The sequence below is a fragment of the Strongylocentrotus purpuratus genome, unplaced genomic scaffold (assembly GCF_000002235.5).
Source record: "Strongylocentrotus purpuratus isolate Spur 01 unplaced genomic scaffold, Spur_5.0 spur5_contig_834, whole genome shotgun sequence".
Classification (NCBI taxonomy): domain Eukaryota; kingdom Metazoa; phylum Echinodermata; class Echinoidea; order Camarodonta; family Strongylocentrotidae; genus Strongylocentrotus; species Strongylocentrotus purpuratus.
In genome coordinates, this window is record NW_022145540.1 from 311472 (window position 1) to 333721 (window position 22250).

The window sequence follows — 22250 nt, forward strand, 5'->3', positions numbered from 1 at the left end:
TGTGACCAGGCGCGTACGCAGGATTTTTTCAAGGGGGGGGGTTTTGGTTTTAACATTTATAAATCGGTCCGAAAATTTCGCAACGACTCAGCCAGCCGCTGAATAAGCGGGGGGGGGGGGGGGGGGGGGGGGGGGGGGGGGGGGGGGGTAAGAGGACACATTTTTTTTTTTTTTTGTCCCAAAAAAATCGCAACGACTCAGCCGACCGCTGAATAAGCGGGGGAGCGGGGGGGGGGGGGGGGGGGGGGGGGGGGGGGGGGTAAGAGGACACTTTTTTTTTTTTTTTTTGGTCTCGAAATTTGGAAATTTGACATTTTGCTCCGTTGGGGGGGGGGTAAGGTCACCTTTTTTAGGTCGGCCATGGGAATAATTTTTTTTTTTTTTTTTTTTAATAATTAAAAAAAAAAAAAAAAAAAAAAAAAAAATCCAAAAGGGGGGGGGGGTTTTAGGTTTTTTTAGGGGGGTTTACACACAAAAAAATTCCAAAGGGGGGGGGGGTTTAACCCCCCTGCGTACGCGCCTGGGTGTGACTCCAGTCGAAAGGCGAATTAGAGGGAGGGGCATATCGAGAGGACTGAGAGAGAGAGGGAGAGAGAGAGAGAGAGAGAGAGAGAGAGAAGCGGGGAGGGAGAAGTGAAGGTCAAGGGAGGGGATGGAAAAGGGAGAGGGAGAAGGGTATATAATATGAAATCAAGACATCTTACCCCCTCCCCCCTCTAAACACCAATAAAATATGGCCGGCCTAGTTTGCAGAAGACCGGTGCTCCCCCCCCCCCGTAATCGACTTACCGGACCCCATTTACACCATTATATTATTTTGAATGCCTTCACTCCAGTATGAAGGTCATGGCAAGATGCCTCAAAAGGAAGACCCCCTTTAAAGGATTACAGGACCCCATTTAATCGAATGTATCTTTATTTGGGTTTTAAAGCCCTCCAAGTGTTGGGGGCCTAAAAATTCTCCCAACTTTTACTTAAATTGTGTCATAATGTGAAAGAGGATGTCATGTAAGAAATACTTCTGCAAAGATTCCCCCTCCCCCTAAAAAAAAATGTGTTTGATGACAAATATTGATAAAACGAATACACAATTTTGGTTTTCTGTAGCAAACAGAAAACCTAAATTTTGTATTCTTCATCAATATTCGACTTCAATCACACTTTTTAGAAAATGCTTGCAAAAAATGTCTCTATATCCTCTTTCACATCATGATACAATTTAAGTGAAATTTTGCCATCTAAATTTGTTGGGGTCACTCCCTACTCTTTAAAGGGGCTTTAAGTTGACCTTTTTCATATCAACCAAGAAACAGAAAAGAAACTAATGAAAGCAATTCCAGAATATTTTTACAGACAAGAAAGGGAGTTTAATGACGAAAATCAATTTCATTTCTTGTCCCGGTTTATAAAAATTTAGAACCGTGTATAACAAAAATAATGGGGGTACTTGGTGAATCGCAAAGAAAAGAAAAGAGCGAGAAGTCGATGAAAGTTGATTTCAGAGAAAGATAGATTTAGGCACTTATTGACATGCCTCATCCCTGAAACAATTATGATTTTCTGATTCAGTCATAATCATCAAATAAATTGATCGTGGATAGACCAAAGACAGCCATTTATTTCAAAGAAGGGGAATTTTGCGACATTATCACACTGCCTCCAACCGTGGACCTACACATCAATCAATCACCATTTCCATACTCGAGCCAAATAATGGATAGCATCAACATCTCATCAAAATAACCTCCAATGCTCACTCTCTCACCTCTCATTACCAATCTTATTCTCACTTATCATAATGGTTGGTCATACTTTAAAAAAATCAATCTTGATTGATATCATATACACACATCACATTACCGCTATGCTTTTGATGAAATTAACTAATTCAGCATCGATTGATAATTGCCATCTGCACTGAATGCATCACACAACTCCTTACATTAAAAATCAATAACACAGGGACACAAGGTAGTTAAGTTGTAAACTGGTATATATTTTGAAAACATTGTTCTGAAATATTTGTGATCAACAATAAGCATTTTTTTTTTGAATTCGACTTTGTCAACATATACAATATTGAGCACACCTTGAAGTTAAATTCAACATGAACGGTTAGGAGTATTTAGTGACGGTGGGATTTTGAATAAATATATCTTTGGTACTTGGTAGACTAGTTTATCATCCCAAAGGGTTTCAAATCTTTGGTGGTGCCAGACCAGAATAAAAATCATTCGATGAATTGCAGCTATATCTGTCCATTTCTAATTGTCCTGTACTTATGCAGCCTCCTCATCACCTTCCTCCTCCTCGTCGAACTCTCCCTCCTCCTCAGCGGTGGCATCCTGGTACTGCTGGTACTCAGACACCAGATCATTCATGTTGCTCTCAGCCTCTGTGAACTCCATCTCGTCCATACCCTCACCAGTGTACCAATGGAGGAAAGCCTTCCTCCTGAACATAGCGGTGAACTGCTCAGAGATGCGCTTGAAGAGCTCCTGGATGGCGGTGCTGTTGCCGATGAAGGTGGCAGACATCTTCAGACCACGTGGTGGGATGTCACAGACGGCGGGTCTTGACGTTGTTGGGGATCCATTCAACGAAGTAGCTGCTGTTCTTGTTCTGTACGTTCAGCATCTGCTCATCGACCTCCTTCATGGACATACGACCACGGAAGATGGCGGCCAACGGTGAGGTAGCGACCATGACGAGGATCACAGGCAGCCATCATGTTCTTGGCATCGAACATCTGCTGGGTGAGCTCTGGAACGGTCAAGGCACGGTATTGCTGGCTGCCACGGCTGGTGAGAGGAGCAAAGCCAGGCATGAAGAAATGAAGACGTGGGAAGGGAACCATGTTGACGGCAAGTTTGCGGAGATCAGCGTTGAGTTGGCCAGGGAAACGCAGGCAGGTGGTGACTCCACTCATGGTGGCAGAGACCAGATGGTTCAGATCTCCGTAGGTGGGTGTGGTCAGCTTGAGGGTACGGAAGCAGATATCGTAGAGGGCTTCATTGTCAATGCAGTAGGTCTCGTCTGTGTTCTCAACCAGCTGATGGACTGAGAGTGTGGCATTGTAAGGCTCAACAACAGTGTCTGATACTTTGGGTGATGGCACAACGCTGAATGTGTTCATGATGCGGTCTGGGTACTCTTCACGGATCTTGCTGATGAGAAGGGTTCCCATACCGGAACCGGTACCACCACCAAGGGAGTGTGTAAGCTGGAAGCCCTGTTACGAAGAAAACCAAAAGGAGAACATGTGGTTAAAATCAAATTCAATAAGTAATATTCTACAAAAGAAAAGATGAACTGATATGCATCTAAAATCATATTCTCCCCCCCCCCTTTGTTTCTTCAGTGGAACCTGCAAATTACTTCCCCCCCCCCCCACAAAATGATGAAACTGCATCTTTTTTTTTATAAAGATCACACACAAATTTCTGTTGAAATAAAATCAAGAACTAAACTCTTAAAAATGTGAAGCATGCATACCTGAAGACAATCACAGCTCTCAGCCTCCTTGCGGACAACATCAAGAACAGAGTCTACCAGCTCAGCACCTTCTGTGTAATGTCCCTTGGCCCAGTTGTTTCCAGCTCCACTCTGTCCAAAGACAAAGTTGTCTGGTCTGAAGATCTGTCCGAATGGTCCAGAGCGGACGGAGTCCATGGTACCTGGCTCCAGATCGACGAGGACGGCACGCGGGACATATTTGCCTCCGGTGGCCTCATTGTAGTAGACATTGATCCTCTCAAGCTGAAGATCAGAGTCTCCGTGGTAGGTACCGGTGGGGTCGATGCCATGCTCATCTGAGATGACTTCCCAGAACTGTTAATGTAAAAAGAAATAAACATAAATTTAATGTTGACACTCACTTGTTTTGAAATTTAACTAACCGTGAAGTTTGGAGTGAATCTTTCATTTTCAGCCGTAGCGGGTTTATCCATGACCATGATGAAACTTTAACTTTTAATTCTGACACAACTTATGCCAAAGAGTGACCCCAAATTGCAAGCTCACCCTGGGCCTGAATACAGAATAGTCTAGAGTCAGTCTAGAGTCAGTAGAGAGTAGAGTCTCTAGAGGATTTTTGTAGACAGATTTTTGACAAACTATTTGTTCCATTCATTCCCTGAAAAAAAATTAAATCATGATTCATGCCATGGAGTGGACTCACACTTCACAATCACATTCAATCTCATGATGAAGCCAAAATGTCAGCCCCAAAACTCATGAACTTGAAGGTTGCGTATTAATTTTTATCATGAAAATAACGAATTCTTCAATCCTTAATAAATTAACCATTCAATTCACCAATCCCCATGCCTCAGCACCCCCTTTTGCCCGTTTCCTTTTAGATCTAAGTTTCACAGAATCTCAACGACAAGCATGAACATCATCATCATGACATGGCACGCACACGTTCACAATTTTCCACAATCCACACACTCATCATCATAATTAAATGACACACTTGCACACTTTAATTTCAAAATACATAAAAATTGAAGAATAGTTATTCACCTTGGCACCGATCTGGTTGCCACACTGGCCAGCTTGCATATGGACGATCTCACGCATGATTGATATAAAAGTTACGAGTTGTCTAGGAAAAAATGTAAAATTGACACGTTCAGTTGACGTTTAGCGGGAATCTGACGTGAGATTGGAACTACTTGGGAATAAATGCGATTTCATTCAATCGATATTCCTCCGCCTAGCAACCCGCATAAACATTTGAATTCAGGGACCACGTTGTTTCCTCCATTTTCATTTCATTTCATTTACGATTTCATTTCGGTCTAAAATATAATTTTCGAGAGTTTCTTTTGAATATAGCTTTGAATTTCGATTAAAGATATCATATCTAAATAAAATATTTCATTTTTATGAGTTGAAAGCTCATTTTACAACAAAAATATGCCAAGATGTAAATCTGAATGTAATTCTGTGTATAGATTTTTTAAGGCAATCCCCAAAGTGAGAAGACAAGCGATTGACCAATCATGATACTTCATACCTGAGCGATATTTGTAAGACGTATTCAAGCGATCTAATTGGTCAAGATTTACCGCGCTATGGCAACTCGCACAAAATACATCTCCGCTTAACGGCCCATGGGTCAGCCAAACAAGAGATGGGGGATCGTGGAAACCATGGACCCTAGGTTTCGATGTACATGTGGAAACCAAGGGATACCGACCGCCTCGCTCCCGCTCCGATCGGCGGATGAAAACAAATTTTGGGGAAGCCTTTTGTCTCCTTTTGTATTGCAACTGGTGGAACATAATCGCTAATCGGCACTGAGAAGCCAAGAAATAGCAAAAGGGATGAATCATTTGAAATTTTAATCCCTGTAGCTGTAGCTACATTGCCGAAGTACACGAACTCATCAAACTCAGTGTTGTGAATCAATGCTAGTTTTAGGCCTATAAAGTACAGAAATCTTCTTTTTTTTTTAAATCTCCGAGAAGAAGTTTGTTTTTATGAGTGTTCAAGTTTATGGTCGCACACAACCAAAATAAAGTAATGACAAATTCCAAAGACATGTCTTTACCACTTTCATCATCTATTAACAAATGTGGGCGTTTCTCTGATTATAGAGAAGTGAGTAATATGGAAAAAGAAATGGGGGAAAGTTTTTTTTTTTTTTTTTTTTTTTTTTTTTGAGGGGGGGGGGTAAATAATTGGATAGACAATATAGGGACTACTATGCATGCGATGACCATTAGTTTCAAAATCTGTTTGAATTGTACAAGTGCCAGCCTACACTGATCAATTTTATTTGATTTCTCGAGTCACTATTTGAGTAGGCCTATATTATATCCGTGCATGATTTGATTAACGAAATAATTCGAGAGCCAAGAGAGATAGAGAGAAAGAGAGAGACAGAGAGAGACAGAGAGAGAGAGAGAGAGAGAGAGTGAGAGAGAGAGAGAGAGAGAGAGAGAAGAGAGAGAGAATATAAAACAGTAATAATGATAAAAACGGTGATTTATAAAGCGCTGCACCGAAGTCTCTAAGCGCTATTTTATGATAACAAACAAAATATGATAAACCAGGGAGGTGAACAATAAATTATATATTATTCTTAAACAAAACAAACCAATGATCTTGCAATACCATAAAAAGACACGATTGGGGAAGTCATGAGGGGGAGGGGTGCATTTAGTTATTGCATAACTGAGGCGTACCCCCTTCCCCTGAAAAATAATGCAGTGGTTGAGGAGTTACATGGGTATGGTTGCTATGGGGACTTGAAGTGAGCGGATAAACGAGGCAGGTATAGCTGTATAGATAGTGTTACGCAACAGGGGGTTTGAAAAAGCTACAGGCCTGACGACGGCCACAAACAAAAATCGATCATAATACAACGTCATCCCCGCCTTGACCCCTTTTAATTGTCAGGGATCCTTTAGCTGGAACGAGGAAGAGACATGAAGAGACGAACACGAACAACAGTCGATTATAAATTTAAAGGCTTATGACGTCACCCCCTTGGTAAACATAAAACATAATGACAGATGTATATTGTTTTACTATCATGTTGTATTTTGTTCCTTTTATTTGAAAAGAAATAACATAATAAAAAAGTTGTAAAAGTATTCAGAGTAATTTAATTTATTTTTTATCCCTGGGCCCTGTTTCATAAAATTTGTTACAGTGTATCAATAACAAATGTTAAATTTCTATGACAAAGTTGCTTTAAGCCAATCAAATTTCATGATTTCAGTAGCTTATATAACAGTTACTATAACTTATTATTGATAACAAGTTTGAAGAAACAGGTCCTTGTATTCTATGCACGAAGAGAGATGCAGTAGTACGTCAATTTTTGCCATTCCTGGCTGTTATAATATTCTTACACTCAATTATTTATGTTATACGCTATAATTTTGAAATTTGTTGTCCAATGTTATAAACAAAGTTGAGAACGATCCTATTTGTTTGGATTTTAATCAATACATATTTTTGAAGAGAATTGAATTGTATTGGCATATTACGTATACGTCATCTCCTCCTTTGTCGTTTGATAATATTGACAGGGAGCCTTTAGATGGATCGAGGAAGAGAGCGTGAGAGAGAGAGAGAGAGAGAGAGAGAGTGATGGAGTGGATGGAGGGAAGGCAAGTGAATGAGAGGGAGGAGGTGGTAGTGGGGGGGGGGGGGGAACAACTTTATATACCTTCAACGTAAAAGTCTTATGCATTAATCGCATCTCCATGTCTTTTTTTTCCACTAGAGGCAAAATAATATAAGACCATTCTTCCCGCAATACTGGCACTCTTTCAATTTATCAGTATTATCATAACTTTTTTATGGGTGGGGGCTTGGGGGCTCTTGCCCCCCCCCCCTCCGCCATTTAAAAAAAAAATTGCCATTAACAGACGAACGTTTTTATATAGGCTTATACGAAGCCATTCTGAATGGGTATTCGGTACCAAATTTGCCGACTAGTTAGCTGATTTTTGTTTGAAGCTCCCCCTCCCGATCCCATGATATTTGAATATGCCGATAATGATAGAGTTTGTTGTCAGGAGAAGAAACAAGAAAGTCAGTTTTTATATTTTGTGCGATTTTCCGACAAATTTAAGATTTACCCAAAGATTTTTTTTTGTGGGGGAGGGGGGGGGGGGGGGGGGTTGCACACCTGTGAAACAAAGAATTCTAAAAATCAGAGACTGATATATCGGTATCCAGCATTGCAGGATATCCGGGCAACGAAGTAATCTCGTGGTCATTTTGCCTCATGATTGATTTTACTAGCTAGTAAAATCTCTCTCTCTCTCTCTCTCTCTCTCTCTCTTTTTCCCTATCTCTTTCTTTCTCTCTCCGCTTATTTTCCTGCATCTCACTTTCATCTCACAGTCTCTCTCTATATCTCTACCACTATGTCTTGTATCAATTCATTTTGTTTTCTTCTGCATGCATGTACATCATCAAAACATGCAAACAAAAACAAGTGAGTGAGGTATAATTCTTTTTATTTTACTTTTTATCTACGATTCCATATTTTTGTAAAGAAAGGTATCCCTGAATGATATTGCATGATACCTCTTATCCTGCTAGATATTCAAGCAGAAAGGCGTTTAGAAAGGGGATTTTTTTTTTGTTCTCTATTTAGCACAGTTTGTATTGTAAGGGAATGGATCTATTTCTCGACTGATGATAATGATATTCACACAGACGTGAACTGAGGCGATTCATTTTCAGCTGACTAAAGATACTTATTGATGATGATAATATGTTATTTCAATAACGATTGTGACACGCTCTCCGATGATCTTTTGTCGGCCAAAACTCATTATAATGGTATCCGTAATTCAGACCCAAAAGGGAACAATGATTAACAATTGAGAAATTGGTCTTATTTACCCGAGGTAGCCCCATCAGTCAATACGGCCCTTCATGCGGTCCATGCAATTATAATCATCCAAGTATATGCAGGTATATCCATTATTTTGATTGCACCTGCGATATAGAGAGGGGCAAAATAAAGTGCATGCGTGCATGGTCAAATAATGTCTTTACCAATGATGTCAGCATCGAGCAAGATCGAACCCGGGACCTCTTGCGATGATTGTACGAGGGTCAAGAGCCCTCACCAAAATGCAACTGCTCCCATTTTCTCAAATCCATGTCAATCTCTTTCCTTCTCCATATTTGGCATACAGTGCTTGGTAAGTTCCTAGTCATTATCATGCTTGTTGGACTGTGTATAAAGTGTATTTTTTGTGATTTATAATAAAGTTGTTGTCATAGAGATATGTTAATACCATTTTATGAATACTAATTCTAGACAAGATAATTGTTTACATGCGAATTCTCAGTCTTCATTGGTTTAAGCCTGAGCTATAGAAGGGCATGCATTAATCACAGTCGCAATGTGAGTATGACTATACTGATCTAATAATTACTATATAGATGTCTAGAAAAAAAATCGACACTAGATGCTCCCGTTAACGTCATGCATTCATATTTTTTCTTGTAAACATTACTTTTGATCTTCAAATTGATCAACAAAAATGGTGATATTGCAATACTGCACAATAAAAGGTTTGAGCTCGGTATTGATAAACAACCATTGTTTACCAATACAGCCAGAATGTTCTTCAAAGAGTTATTATATTTAAGTATCGATTTGAATGGGTGGCTCTATGCCAAGTCCTCTTCTTCGTCCTCCTCGTCAAAGTCGCCATCGTCATCAACAGAGACATCCTGGTACTGTTGGTACTCAGACACCAGATCATTCATGTTGCTCTCAGCCTCTGTGAACTCCATCTCGTCCATACCTTCACCAGTGTACCAATGAAGGAAAGCCTTCCTCCTGAACATAGCGGTGAACTGCTCAGAGATGCGCTTGAAGAGCTCCTGGATGGCGGTGCTGTTGCCAATGAAGGTGGAAGACATCTTTAGACCACGTGGTGGGATGTCACAGACGGCGGTCTTGACGTTGTTGGGGATCCATTCGACGAAGTAGCTGCTGTTCTTGTTCTGTACGTTGAGCATCTGCTCGTCGACCTCCTTCATGGACATACGACCGCGGAAGATGGCGGCAACAGTGAGGTAGCGACCATGACGAGGATCACATGCAGCCATCATGTTCTTGGCATCGAACATCTGCTGGGTGAGCTCTGGAACGGTCAAGGCAAGGTATTGTTTGCTTCCTCGACTGGTCAGAGGTGCAAAGCCAGGCATGAAGAAGTGAAGACGTGGGAAGGGAACCATGTTGACGGCAAGTTTGCGGAGATCAGCATTGAGTTGGCCAGGGAATCGCAGGCAAGTGGTGACTCCACTCATGGTGGCAGAGACCAGATGGTTCAGATCTCCGTAGGTGGGTGTGGTCAGCTTGAGGGTACGGAAGCAGATATCGTAGAGGGCTTCATTGTCAATGCAGTAGGTCTCGTCTGTGTTCTCAACCAGCTGATGGACTGAGAGTGTGGCATTGTATGGCTCAACAACAGTGTCTGATACTTTGGGTGATGGCACAACGCTGAATGTGTTCATGATGCGGTCTGGGTACTCTTCACGGATCTTGCTGATGAGAAGGGTTCCCATACCGGAACCGGTACCACCACCAAGGGAGTGTGTAAGCTGGAAGCCCTGTAGTAAAGGAAATAAAAGAAAAACGTCTTGTTAAATACATACAAATTATCTCGGACAATCGTAAAATCCATTGACAGACAGATAAAAGCCATATCACTTGTTTGAATCATTTTAATCTGATTTTGAACAAATTGCGGATGGTCAAATTTTAATAGCTTTCAAGGACACTATTAGGGGCATTTGACATTTTTATCACGGATTTACTTTTTTACCTGGAGACAGTCGCAGTCTTCGGCTTCTTTTCTCAAGACATCCATGACAACATCCACCAGCTCTGCTCCCTCGGTGTAGTGTCCCTTGGCCCAGTTGTTCCCTGCCCCACTCTGTCCGAAGACGAAGTTGTCTGGACGGAAGAGCCGCCCAAATTGTCCAGACCGGACCGAATCCATGGTACCAGGCTCCAGATCCACCAGGATGGCACGAGGAACATATTTCTCTTCTAGATGGCGGGGCAAAGAAATATAATATCAAAATGTAGGGAAACATGTCGACACAAGTCAACAGGAAGCGAAGCAAATTTTTTATAGAAATTATGTTCATATAAAAAAAATATATATGTGAGTCATCATGAAATATACTAATATAAGAAAGAAATACGGAGCCACTTGGTCCTGCCTCCCTCTCGCCAAGCGCTTTTTGAGCTGCAACGAGATCGGATCCCACTTCGTCACCCAACTCGGCAAGTGCCAACAGAGCCGAATTGGGTGCCGATTTTGGACTCTGTGAGCTGGTTGGTACGGAGCAAAATGAGGCAGGCTTCGGGTGTGATTCGGGATGGTTAATCGGAGTGGCTCGACACAACTCAAAGGAGATCAAACTGACTGACTAATGGAATGAATTTGTGCAGAACTTTCAGACACAAAATCTCCCCACTTCATGGCATTGCGTCGGACCAGCCTTGGTTCTGGTCCGGCACCCAAACCAACCCAAACCAAACTGTAAATTATATTTTCTTCTTTCGTATAACCAAAGGTAAAAAGGGGTACAAAGAAATTCATCATGTATAATTTGATCTAAGAACTCAAGCGGTATCTTGAAATGTATACAAAAAGAAAATAGAACCCACAACTCTGACCCCTCTGACATTAAAGAGAAGGTTGAGTTCTGGGAAGAGGTGAAAAATAATTTGTGAGCGTTATCATTCTTATTATGCAAGTGTGGAAGAACATCAGATAAGACATGTTCCCTGAAAAGCATGGCTCTTCAAATGCCTTTATATTCTAAATATGTCATGTAACTCGTAAAACTCGGGGGGTAGGTTTTTTTTACTCCACGTGTTCGTGTAGTCCCATATATATCTTTCTGTGTACAGTGTTTGTAACTTTACCTAGACTTGGCCAAATTTCTTGTCATTTTGATGATTCCAGAACCTTGCAATACACACACATTCTTATATGCTAGATGATCAACCTTTTCTGGTCGATTTCACACCGTTTCTTTCACAATGCAATCGCATGACCAGAACTCAACTTCATCTTTAACAACGAATGCAAATATTTTCTTTAGGAAAACTATAGTTGACCTCCACAGAAGCTTGGCAAATGGCAAATATAGTCATTTCAATGGCTACATGATTTTAAAATGCCATTTGTTGCCACAATATGGAGGCTCCACACAAAATTAATCATAGGGTGTCATCTATTTGTTCACAAAATATATTTGTGAGCAGGCGCGTACACAGGGGGGGGGGGGGGGGGGGTTGGGGGTTAAACCCCCCCTTTGGTAATTTTTTGTGTGTTAACCCCCCCTAAATTTCCCTAAACCCCCCCCCCCCCTTTTGGATTTTTTTTTTTTTTTTTTTTTTTTTTTTCGGGAGCAAAATATTTTGGGCCAGATTTTAAAACCCCCCCTTGAAAAAATCCTGCGTACGCCCCTGTTTGTGAGGAGGACACTATCATAGTTTTTGTATATGAGTTTGGGAGTCTCTACAACATCAATAAGGGGCAGGTCAAGTTAAAATTTGCCGCCAAAAATGTACGTCATCCAGGCCGTTCAATTTTTGGCAAGCATATGGAAACGTTTGTTTGTATTTGTCTCATAAAAGAAGTTGAACACAAACTGACTCCCACACGGTGTTGAGTGCTCAGGGGTCACAGGCCACTGGCTTCATCGGGCAGGTAGTTCCATGATGTGAATGGGTAAATTAACTATTACAAAATGAGGGGACACATTACATTGTACAATAAGGACACACATTGTTTTTATTGTGCAGAACATACTCTTTTATTGACTTACTTTTATTGCATGAAAATATAAAACCAAAATGTATTTTGTATTCTAACAATTGGAGTACAAAGAATAATAACAGGTGAATGAAATGCATAAACACCAAAAACACCTGGGGAGGAAGCATTCATCAATTTGAATACATTATAGTTGATAAACGTCTCCGATGAAACTATAAAACCGAAATGAAATTTGCGTTCTGGCAATTGGAGTACAAAGAATGATATCGGTGAATGAAATGCTTCAATTAACAGCAGCACAAACACCTGGGAAGCTAGGAAGTATTTCCATAAATTTGAATAATTTAGTTGATAAACGACTCCGCATGTGGACGTTTGTTGGAGAAGAAAGCAGTGGATTCTTAACAACACGAACCCATTTAACAGAATGTCGGAACGTAAATTAAATTTGGCGCGGTTCGAAAATGCATCTTTCTACCCTGCGACTTTATAATGGTACGATCCAGTAAATTAAAACAGTAAATGACTCTTATTTTAAAATTACTCATTAAATAAAACCCAAAACTTCACTGATATCAGAAAAAATATGTTATATCTTACTAATAATTAAAAGAGATGAATAAACATTGTGAAAGTGTCGCATTTTACGATAAAAGACACTGATTTAGCGAAGATGACGTCATTAGTGCGCTTGCAACAGGGAATTCAAGGTCAAAAGGTCAATTCAGTCGCTGATAAGTTATTGTTCGAGCCTTTTTGTTTCCTTTATTCCGACAAAATTATACAATCAATCAAAACAAGTTTAATACCAGAAGAAAGCTAACGATTAGTATTTTCATTAACCGCTTGCCCCAAAGTCGCTTGACCACAGTGAAACGAGTGAGAGCTTGCTAGAGCGGCCAAAGTGCGATTGAAACTCGCTATTTGCTCTTCTCCAACGCAATAAGAGACGACATTATGCTGGATAAATGTATTTTTTCCGACAAAAGTACAGAAAATGTGCATATGGTCTTTTTATATTATACTTTATGAAATGTTACCCGAGTGACTTCCGGGCGCCCCAATGCTGGAAAGAAACGCACATTTTAGAAAACTTCACTTTTTCATTGAAAAATGCTTATTTGTTCTATGCACGCAAGTCAGATTGAGCGGATGATACAACGTTTCCATATGGTCGGGGAGGGTTGCTGGTTATATCATACATGGAGACGTTCGTGAAGTCCCCGAATATTTGCTATGAGTATATGCCATTCACTTTTAAAATAAAATAGAAGTACAAAGAGACCGTGGAAGAAGATTTCACTTCTCCTATAAGTAACGAAGCTTTCAACAACAACCTGGGGCAAAACGATTCGACTATAACGTAGGTCCATTATAAACCCCTATGAAAAACAACATTTTTGAATATAAGGGTGTTCCATCGTACAAGTGGAAATATATAAATTAATAAATTAAAAATCTTTTTGCTATAGCGTCATCCCGAACCAAGGCCCATCATTTTCTTCACCGAAAAGAAAAATGTTTACCCCCCTCCCCCACCATGAATCCAATGTATTTAAGACACGCCCCTGGAAACAGACTAAGAATTTCGAAATCATTTCGGTATGACTGAGAGGCGCGGAACTACTTTTCATAACAATCACTCCATACCGATATCCAATCGTTATTTTCATAATGATTCCAAAGTTCAGAATCAGAGGTCACAAGATAGATTCTAATCATGAATTCAAAAGAATTCAATATAAAGCCTTTGCTTTACAAGGCATTTGCACGAGGCTGCAATATTATTTAGATTCGAAGTACAAAATCACACTGTCCATATTCAGAGGATAATGCTAAAAAAGAACAAAAGAATATTGTCGCCGGTGACAACGCTTTGTATGCATGTTTTATTCATACGGCCGTCGGGCCGTGTCTATATAGTTGAATCACCAAAAGTTTTCATTCGAATTAGCTCTTAGTGCATGTTGTAACTAAGGTACCCGGACAAAGTTTATTGAACACGTTTTGTGAACACAGTCGTATAGCAACAGCATACTGTAAACTATATACAGCTGTACTCATAGACATGTACGTGTAGTTGTGATCTTGATCTTATTATGTTTACAGTAAGTTGATAATTATATAAGTTTCCAATAGTAAACAGTATATTATTCTGTTGTTAGGTTGGAGAAGACGAAAGTAATGATTCGATCGCTGTCCTTTCAGTTCATTTGTTTAAAATTAAGATATGACAATATTCTATAACATTAAAACAAGATAATATTCTATCTTGTAGGTACTATGACCTCAAGGTAAAAATGCAAAAGATATGTGCATGCGTTTGGCATTAATCATCGACTAGTCAATCAATCTTTGATCGGAGCAAAGTATTTTATGGTTAACTATTCCCGCTTCATTGTTACCGGTGACAACCTCAAGTTTGTTTGTATGCGGTCATGTATCATTTTAGAACAATCAAAGCAATCTGAAATTAAATTAGTCATTGGTGCGTCTACCTGAGCAATTTACTCTAACATGACATTAGAAACATTCATTTTGCAGGCAAGTCTTAAGCTGTTCAACCCTACATGTCTCTCACCAAATACATCAGCACTATTTGCCAAGCTATTTTATTTAAGTTTATTATAACAATATGTTGCGATCTTTATCTCAATTTTAAAAATTTACCCGTTATTATGTGTTATATATGCTGTCTTGTAACAAATTTTCTATACAACATCGTCAGAATCAAAACTTGATGAATGTCTTGTTAGAAGACCCATTTACACTATACGTTGCCCAAACCAGAGCCACATGAGTTTGGCCAACATGCTGTGTATTATTTGTTTTGTGCTTGCCCAACAAAGCAGTATTCGCCATATTGTGCCCAACTCGAACAAACTAGAGTTGGACAAACTCTACTTATCAGTGGCTCTTATGTTGCTATCAGCAATATGATATAACAATTGCAATTTTAAGACCATTATATTTATAACGAATAGGCTTATAGTGTCTAATACTAGCTTTCATTTTTGTTAAAGTAGAGAGGGGCGTGTTTAATGCCCCTCATTTTTTTTCTTTGTCCCCCTTTTTATTTGTTCATCATTTCAATATACTCACCGGATGCCAATCCATAATACACGTTTATCTTGTCCAGTTGTAACTCACTGTCCCCGACGTATGCCCCTGTAGGGTCGATACCATGCTCATCGGAAATTACCTCCCAGAACTAAAAAAAAAAAGAAGAAGAAGAAAAAAAAAAAAGGGGGGAAAGAAGAAGAAAAAGAAGAAGATAAAAGAAGAAGAAGGAAATGCTGTGTTACAATCAACAAATTTGGGCGAGATGCATTGTTGTGTATCATGGGTGGAGTCGTGATTTTTTTTTTAAAGGGAAGGGGGGGGGGGGGCACAGTTCCGAAAAATATCTGACAAGTATATGCAACATTTGAAAGGGTGGTACAAGAACACAATTAGACGCAACTTTTTTTTTATTTTGTGTACCTATAACAAAGTATGCCATACATGGGGTTTTGCCGGGGGGGGGGGGGGGGGGGGGACTCATTTCCCGTGCCCCGAGACCCGAAACTCGCAAATGTAGATTGCAAACGCGCAGTTAATGAGTCACTTTAACCCCCACCGGCCCACCCTACTAAATAATCATGATAAGATATGCCGAAAATGTAATAGATGCAAATATCAAACACTTTGAAATTTGCTAACTGTCCCCCTCAATAATGATTTTGATCAAAAGAGTGTTCGATTGTTTGTGATTCAAGGCTTAGGAAATCTCCCATAAGAATATTTTCCTTTCTTGTCGGAAATGTGGCATGACTGACATCCTAACTAAATTTCCTGCTCTGCTCAAAAACCTATCTGGGATTTTTCGTACAATACAGTCGAGCATGGAGCTGGGTGCAATAAGACTTAGAAGTTAGAAAACCAAAATGCGTAAATTATTGGATTGATGATAATTGAACTCTAGCAGTAGATAAAAAGGAAAAAAAGCTGCGAGGCATTATTGTCAAATTTCTTTTAGTTTTCAAAAGATTGTACAAAGATTCCTGGTAGCAAACCTAGCCTATTGAAAAGGGCTTTTATTTAATTCATGATTTACACAAGTACGAAAGAACACAGTCCGACATAATCATTATAGATGCTTCACTTTTGAGAGGCTCTATTTGAAGATTATAGTTCTTGAATACAATATACGGTTTGTTTGGCATGGTAGTTTTTTGCATGTACAAATAGTGTTAACGAAAGCACTACAAAGATAGAACTATCAATAATACTTTGGGGACTGCTTTTGAATCTACACAATATTTATTCAGAAGAAAAGAGCGGAACAAAGTCCAGTTCAATAAAAGTGGGCCTTACTCCAAACGCTTGTAAAAGGGATATTTATTGGTTGTATTGCATTTTAAAAGGAGCTGTCTAGGAATAGTTCTAACAGCTAAATTATGTCAGCCTATTATTATTATTGGAGTATAATGCGTTTCTGACAACCATCCAAAATTCCAAATCATAAATTCTGCTGAATTTTGCAAAGTCAAAAATAATTATTGCTGAGGCTTCACAAATCGATATTGCTTAATGAAAAACTTGACAGATTAAATACTTCACAAGATTATTTAATATTTCTGGCTATATTTGGAGTATGGAAGCATTAACAAAAATCCACAAAACCATTAAAACCAGGAGTTCTTCACAAGGGTTTAAGAAAAGTGATATGACTCAGCTAACAAATCGTAATTTACCAATCATCAGGGGCGCCAATCCAAATAAGGAATAATTTTAGTATTTAGATGTGCTTCTGAATAATGTGCTTGCCCTATGCCCCCCCCCCCTTCCTTGAAAAGTGGATTGGCGCTTCGTCTCTATTACACTATATAGGCCTTTGCCTTTATATTTATGGCTTTATTATTTCCGATTTGAATTTATTTCGATATCCAAACAAGGCAAAAAGTAGGTGTTCCTTATTAATTATTTATTACAAAAAATAAATTAGCTGAGGTATTTTGTACTAAACTGAAAGTGATCATTGCAACGAATTCCAAAATAATATTAAAAATGAACGTAGAATATGACATTATCAGCTAAAGAGGGCGCTCTTACAGATAGCAAAAAGAGTCATGATGACCCATAATCCTCCTAAGCGATTTTGAGAATATCTTTCATCTTCCTGACATCATAAGAAAATAAGCAAAAATGTCATCGTGACTTGTTTATAATGCTCATGCATGCTTCACAGTAGACTTGGTGGGGGACTAGGGGACATGCCTTACCATAACGAGAGGGGGGGGGGGGGGGGGGGGGGGTACCGGGTGAGGATGATGAACTGTCGGAGTGATTATGATTATGGGTAAATAAAGGTGTCATTAGATGCCCATTAGCTTACCTTGGCACCGATCTGGTTGCCGCACTGGCCGGCTTGGATGTGCACTATTTCACGCATGATTATTCTGAAAGATATATTGACGAAATAACAATATTTCAAAGAAGAACAAAAATAGTAAGTAATATCGAGGTTGAAATAGGAAGTCTGATGAAGGGTTTGTTGTGTCAGATTGATAGAGAACTCTATACATTCTACCTCTAATCTTCATCCCGGACAACAATTTCCAAGTAAAACGCTACTGCCCTGGAATCTTCCTTGGCAACTGCATGTATGCGAAAGAGGGCGAGAGGGTGGGTGAGAGAGACATACATAATAGACTCGATCGGGGGGGGGGGGGTAGGGGAGGGGGTTGAGGGGGTGAAGAGAGAGGAAATACAAACCATAATCATCTCATCCAGATCCCAATAGAAAATGAATATGAATTATCGTTCTCTCTCTAGAGTTTCTTTCACAGACGTCAAAAGTAAAACCCATGCGTAAGTTCATTGACCTAAGTTTACCCGATATAGCACTAAACTGTATCATGTATAATTATAGTAGTTCAATACCGATAGAACGATAGAACCAACTGCAGTGCATGTAGACCATTCTTTGTAAGATTGGAAATGTGGATTTTCGAGAGAGCGAGAGCATAATTCAAATTTCCGTGCATGACGTAGAGTTTACCAGATGGTATATGAAGATAAGGAAAGCTCAGCTCAGCTCTGAGGAAAGTCACTCATTAAAAAGAATAACCTCTTTCCAAAAATGGCGGGCTTCGGTACTTTTATGTGAAAAAATGTATAAACTATCATGATCTTTATCATTAACGATCAAAGTTGCGATAGTATCTGATTATCCATAAACATTGCTGTTGATTGATTAGTTGTCATTCATCATCGTCACCGTCTTTAAACATTTATTATTCTTATGACACGATAGCCTCCATAATACTACCATATAGGCCCCTATATAGTTATTATTTGGTTCACCAAGACTCAGTGTAGCATTTCCTTTGTTCATACTGAAGTTATTGAACGTTTATCATTTTGTCCTGCATGCACCCAATGAATGTAAAATCATAAATCTAATTTATTTACTAATTGATATGATGTAATAATAATAATAATAATGATAATGATAATAATAATAATAATAATAATAATAATAGCCTAATAGTCCACTCCAAATTGTATTAAACCGAAACGGAAATACGGCGTGATTTGAAACATAATAATTTTGGTTTATAATCGTAGACATCATTACCAGAGTTGTATTAGAAAACGTAACAATCAACCGGACCAAATCTAATTGATGTATCCACTTTCAAAGAAAAACTCTTGATGACTACCAGGCATTACACAGACAAACAAATTGAGAGATCTAGTACATTTATCTTGTTTTAACTGTTTTATTCATATTAGTGAAGGCACCATACGGAATTTGAATGTAATGTGGTGCAAACAATAATTTGAGGGTATTGTAAAAAGCTGTATTAAATCGGCATGTTATTCTGGCTACAAAATGAACAATTTTCTCTGTTCCTCCAATAATAAATGGTGCACCAACTCCCTGACACCATTAAAGCTTTTCATCACGATCATTGGTTAAACATTCCGGCAAATGAAATTCAAAATTCAAAAGATATCGAAATGAGCCAACTTACCAATTGCTTTCTCCAAGATTTAAATCGGACGAAATACTCTCAAATCGGCACTCGCGCTATACTCCACCTCGCTGTATGCTAAGTCACTGCAGTGTTTCAACCTGCTTTAAGATCCAGGCATCCAAATGGAGCCCTCGCTCGATCAGCACATCCTTTTCTACTTAACGAGGAAGACAAGCCAGATCAGTGCTGGCATCCACTTGTTCCATGCGTCATTCGTTATAATTCGACAAACGTATACGTTGCTCTTGAGATCAGAATCGAGATGGTCACGTAGAGAAGATGATTTGAACATGACTTTGCGCTTTCTTTCTTTTCCTTTTATTTTCTTTTCTATTTTTTTCTTTCATCACCCCCCCCCCCCTTTGTTTCTTAACTTTTTTCATTTGTTTGCCTGTTTGTTTCTTTTATCTTCTTCTCTGTTTTTTTTTTGTTGTTTTTGTTGGTTGTTGGTTGTCTGTTATTTTGTTCAATTCATATTAGCCCTATACTAGATATGTGGTAATTGTACATTGTAATTGAAGTTTTAAAAAATGTACTGAAGTGATGGAAATAAACATGAAGACAGAGGCGTAGCGTGGGACTGTAAACATACAGGAGGGGGGGGGGGGGGCTGACAGGCTTACTCTGTTGAGAAAATGCGAGGGGCGGGCGATGGTCTGTTATGATTTTGTTTTCAACTCAGGCCAATAGTTTGATAAATCTGACATATTTTTTTGTTTCACTTGACGTATCTCATGAATAAAAATACAATTAATTTTCATGTACCATTTTGATCTTTTTAATTTTTCTCAGGTTCTAGAATTCAGATAATCACTATTATCAAAGCTTTGGGTGAATGCCCGGGATGCGTAAGGATTATTACGAGCATCGTTCTTCTAGTTGCGTGGTTCCCTGACAACTCAGTCACACCGCAAAACCCAATCCCAAAACCGACCAATATACCCATTCAGGTTAATGTATGATTTTATTCGGCCCGTTCTCGGTCTCGTGTTAATCTCATTGGTGTGGCTATAGGTATTTCGGTGCACCCAAGCCACGCTGTCAACAGCCCCACCGCTAGACCGGTACTAACTAATATGGTGATTCAAACAGCTGATTACATGCTCAGGAAACAAACAGGAAACCCATGCCCCCTGCCAAACCGAGGTTGACCTCCATCAACAGTGCCTCATCGAGAGAGAGAGAGAGAGAGGATAATAGTAAGTCCGGTGGGGAGGGGGAGGGGGGGGGGGGGGGGGGGGGGGGGTAAGGGAGCTATTGGTGGGGATATGAGCGTTCTAGCTAGGGGCTGGAGGGTAAGGGTGATGGGGTGGGGATAATCCTTACTTGAGTATACTGATGCTAGAGATGTATTATTTTCACCCAATAAGAGGCTAGGTTCGCTCTGTCGATTAACATACCAGCTTAGCCTAGTTTCTATAAAAACATGACATGGACATTGGTTGAAGTATTTGGGAGATATAGTGGTTGAGTGAGAGAGGGGTAAAGAGAGAGAGAGAGAGAGAGAGAGAGAGAGAGAGAGAGATAGAGAGAGGGAGTTGGGGGAGGTGGAGGGAGGGCGAGAGAGAGAGAGAGAGATAATCGGAGAGCGAAAGAGAAAGAGACAGAGAGACAGAGAGATTCGAGAGAGACAGAGAGAGGGAGACAGAGAGAGGGAGACAGAGAGAGAGAGAGAGAGAGAGACAGATAGAGAGAGACAGAGAGAGAAGAGTGAGAGAGAGAGAGAGAGAGAGAGAGAGAGAGAGAGAGAGAGAGAGAGAGAGAAAGAGAGAGAGAGAGAGGGGGGGGGGGGGGGGGGGGGGGGGGAGGCTTAGATTGTTCGGGGGGGGGGGAATGACGTCAACTCCCGGGAAAAAAATCTAGCATTGCATTTATTGACTTATATGAATTGTATCAACCTTCTTGTGAAGAAAGTACGATGTGAAACTAGTATATACTTTTTTTTGCGAAATAGGAGGATTCAATGTATAACTTTTACAAATAAAGGGTAGAATGTTGGGAAGTGGTACGTTACGTTTTGCCATTCCCGGTTATGTTATTTTGACTTTTGCACTCAATTACAGAATGTTGCACTTTAATTTTGAAATTTGTTATCCATTGTTAGAAGAAAAAAACGGAAAATTATACTATCTGTTTGGATTTTAATCAATCAAATTTGAATTCAATTTAATTTAATAAATAAAATGAAATGAAAAATGAAATGAATTGTAATGTAATTTGATTTGATTTATTTCTTGTAGCACGGTAGCACCCCTCCGTTTATCTTGAAAGTAACTAGGACCACACTGAGCTATGTTCTATTCAAGAGGGCTAATATGGGATCTAAGTTCATGCCTCAATTGAATAATTCCTGATCTGTATTTTCTTCTTTCGATAAATCGAAAGTCCAAATAGACCTAAAAGCATTGAAAGGACTTTGTATGTATGTCTTTTGAATACAAAGAAAGTAAGTTCAATAGACGTTCTAGGAGATCCCTCAGGAATGCTTGATTTCTTGTTCGAGGGAGAAAAAATAAAAAAGAGATCAAGCCAAGCAGGCGCGTACGCAGGGGGGGGGGGGGGGGGGGGTTACCACCCCCTTGAGTTTTTTTTATGTGTATTGTTTTCAGGAAACCCCCCCCCCTTGACCCTTTTGTAATAATTAACAACAAAAAAATCAAAAAAAAAATCCAATGGATGACCTAAAAAAGATGACCTAAAAAAGATGACCTTACCCCCCCCCCCAAACGGAACGGAATGTCAATCGGTCAAATTTTGGAATTTCGGGACCCCCCCCCCCCCCCCCCCCCCCCCCCCCAAAAAAAAAAAAAAAAAAAAAAAAAAAATGTCCTCTTACCCCCGCTTATTCAGCGGCTGGCTGAGTCGTTGCGAAATTTTTGGGACCAAAAAAAAAAAAAAAAAATGTCCTCTTACCCTTTCTGTACCCGGC

The 22250-nt window shown here is 39.6% G+C and overlaps 2 protein-coding genes across 2 annotated transcripts; both read right to left on the minus strand.

Moving 5' to 3' along the window:
* Positions 1-1975: 1975 nt before the first annotated feature.
* Positions 1976-4661, minus strand: LOC115917993 (tubulin beta chain-like). Its single transcript, XM_030984831.1, is given in 5 exon segments — positions 1976-2570; positions 2572-2685; positions 2687-3232; positions 3496-3831; positions 4528-4661. Coding segments are annotated over 5 exon segments (1344 nt in total). The 5' UTR covers positions 4585-4661; the 3' UTR covers positions 1976-2279.
* Positions 4662-9144: 4483 nt separating this feature from the next.
* On the minus strand, positions 9145-17737 carry LOC115923677 (tubulin beta chain-like). The gene is made up of 4 exons (XM_030984846.1): positions 17674-17737; positions 15399-15507; positions 10323-10549; positions 9145-10107 (listed from the first exon to the last, which is right to left on the minus strand). The coding sequence occupies exons 1-4, from the start codon at positions 17728-17730 to the stop codon at positions 9160-9162; spliced, it is 1341 nt and encodes a 446-aa protein (XP_030840706.1). The 5' UTR covers positions 17731-17737; the 3' UTR covers positions 9145-9159.
* Positions 17738-22250: the final 4513 nt, after the last annotated feature.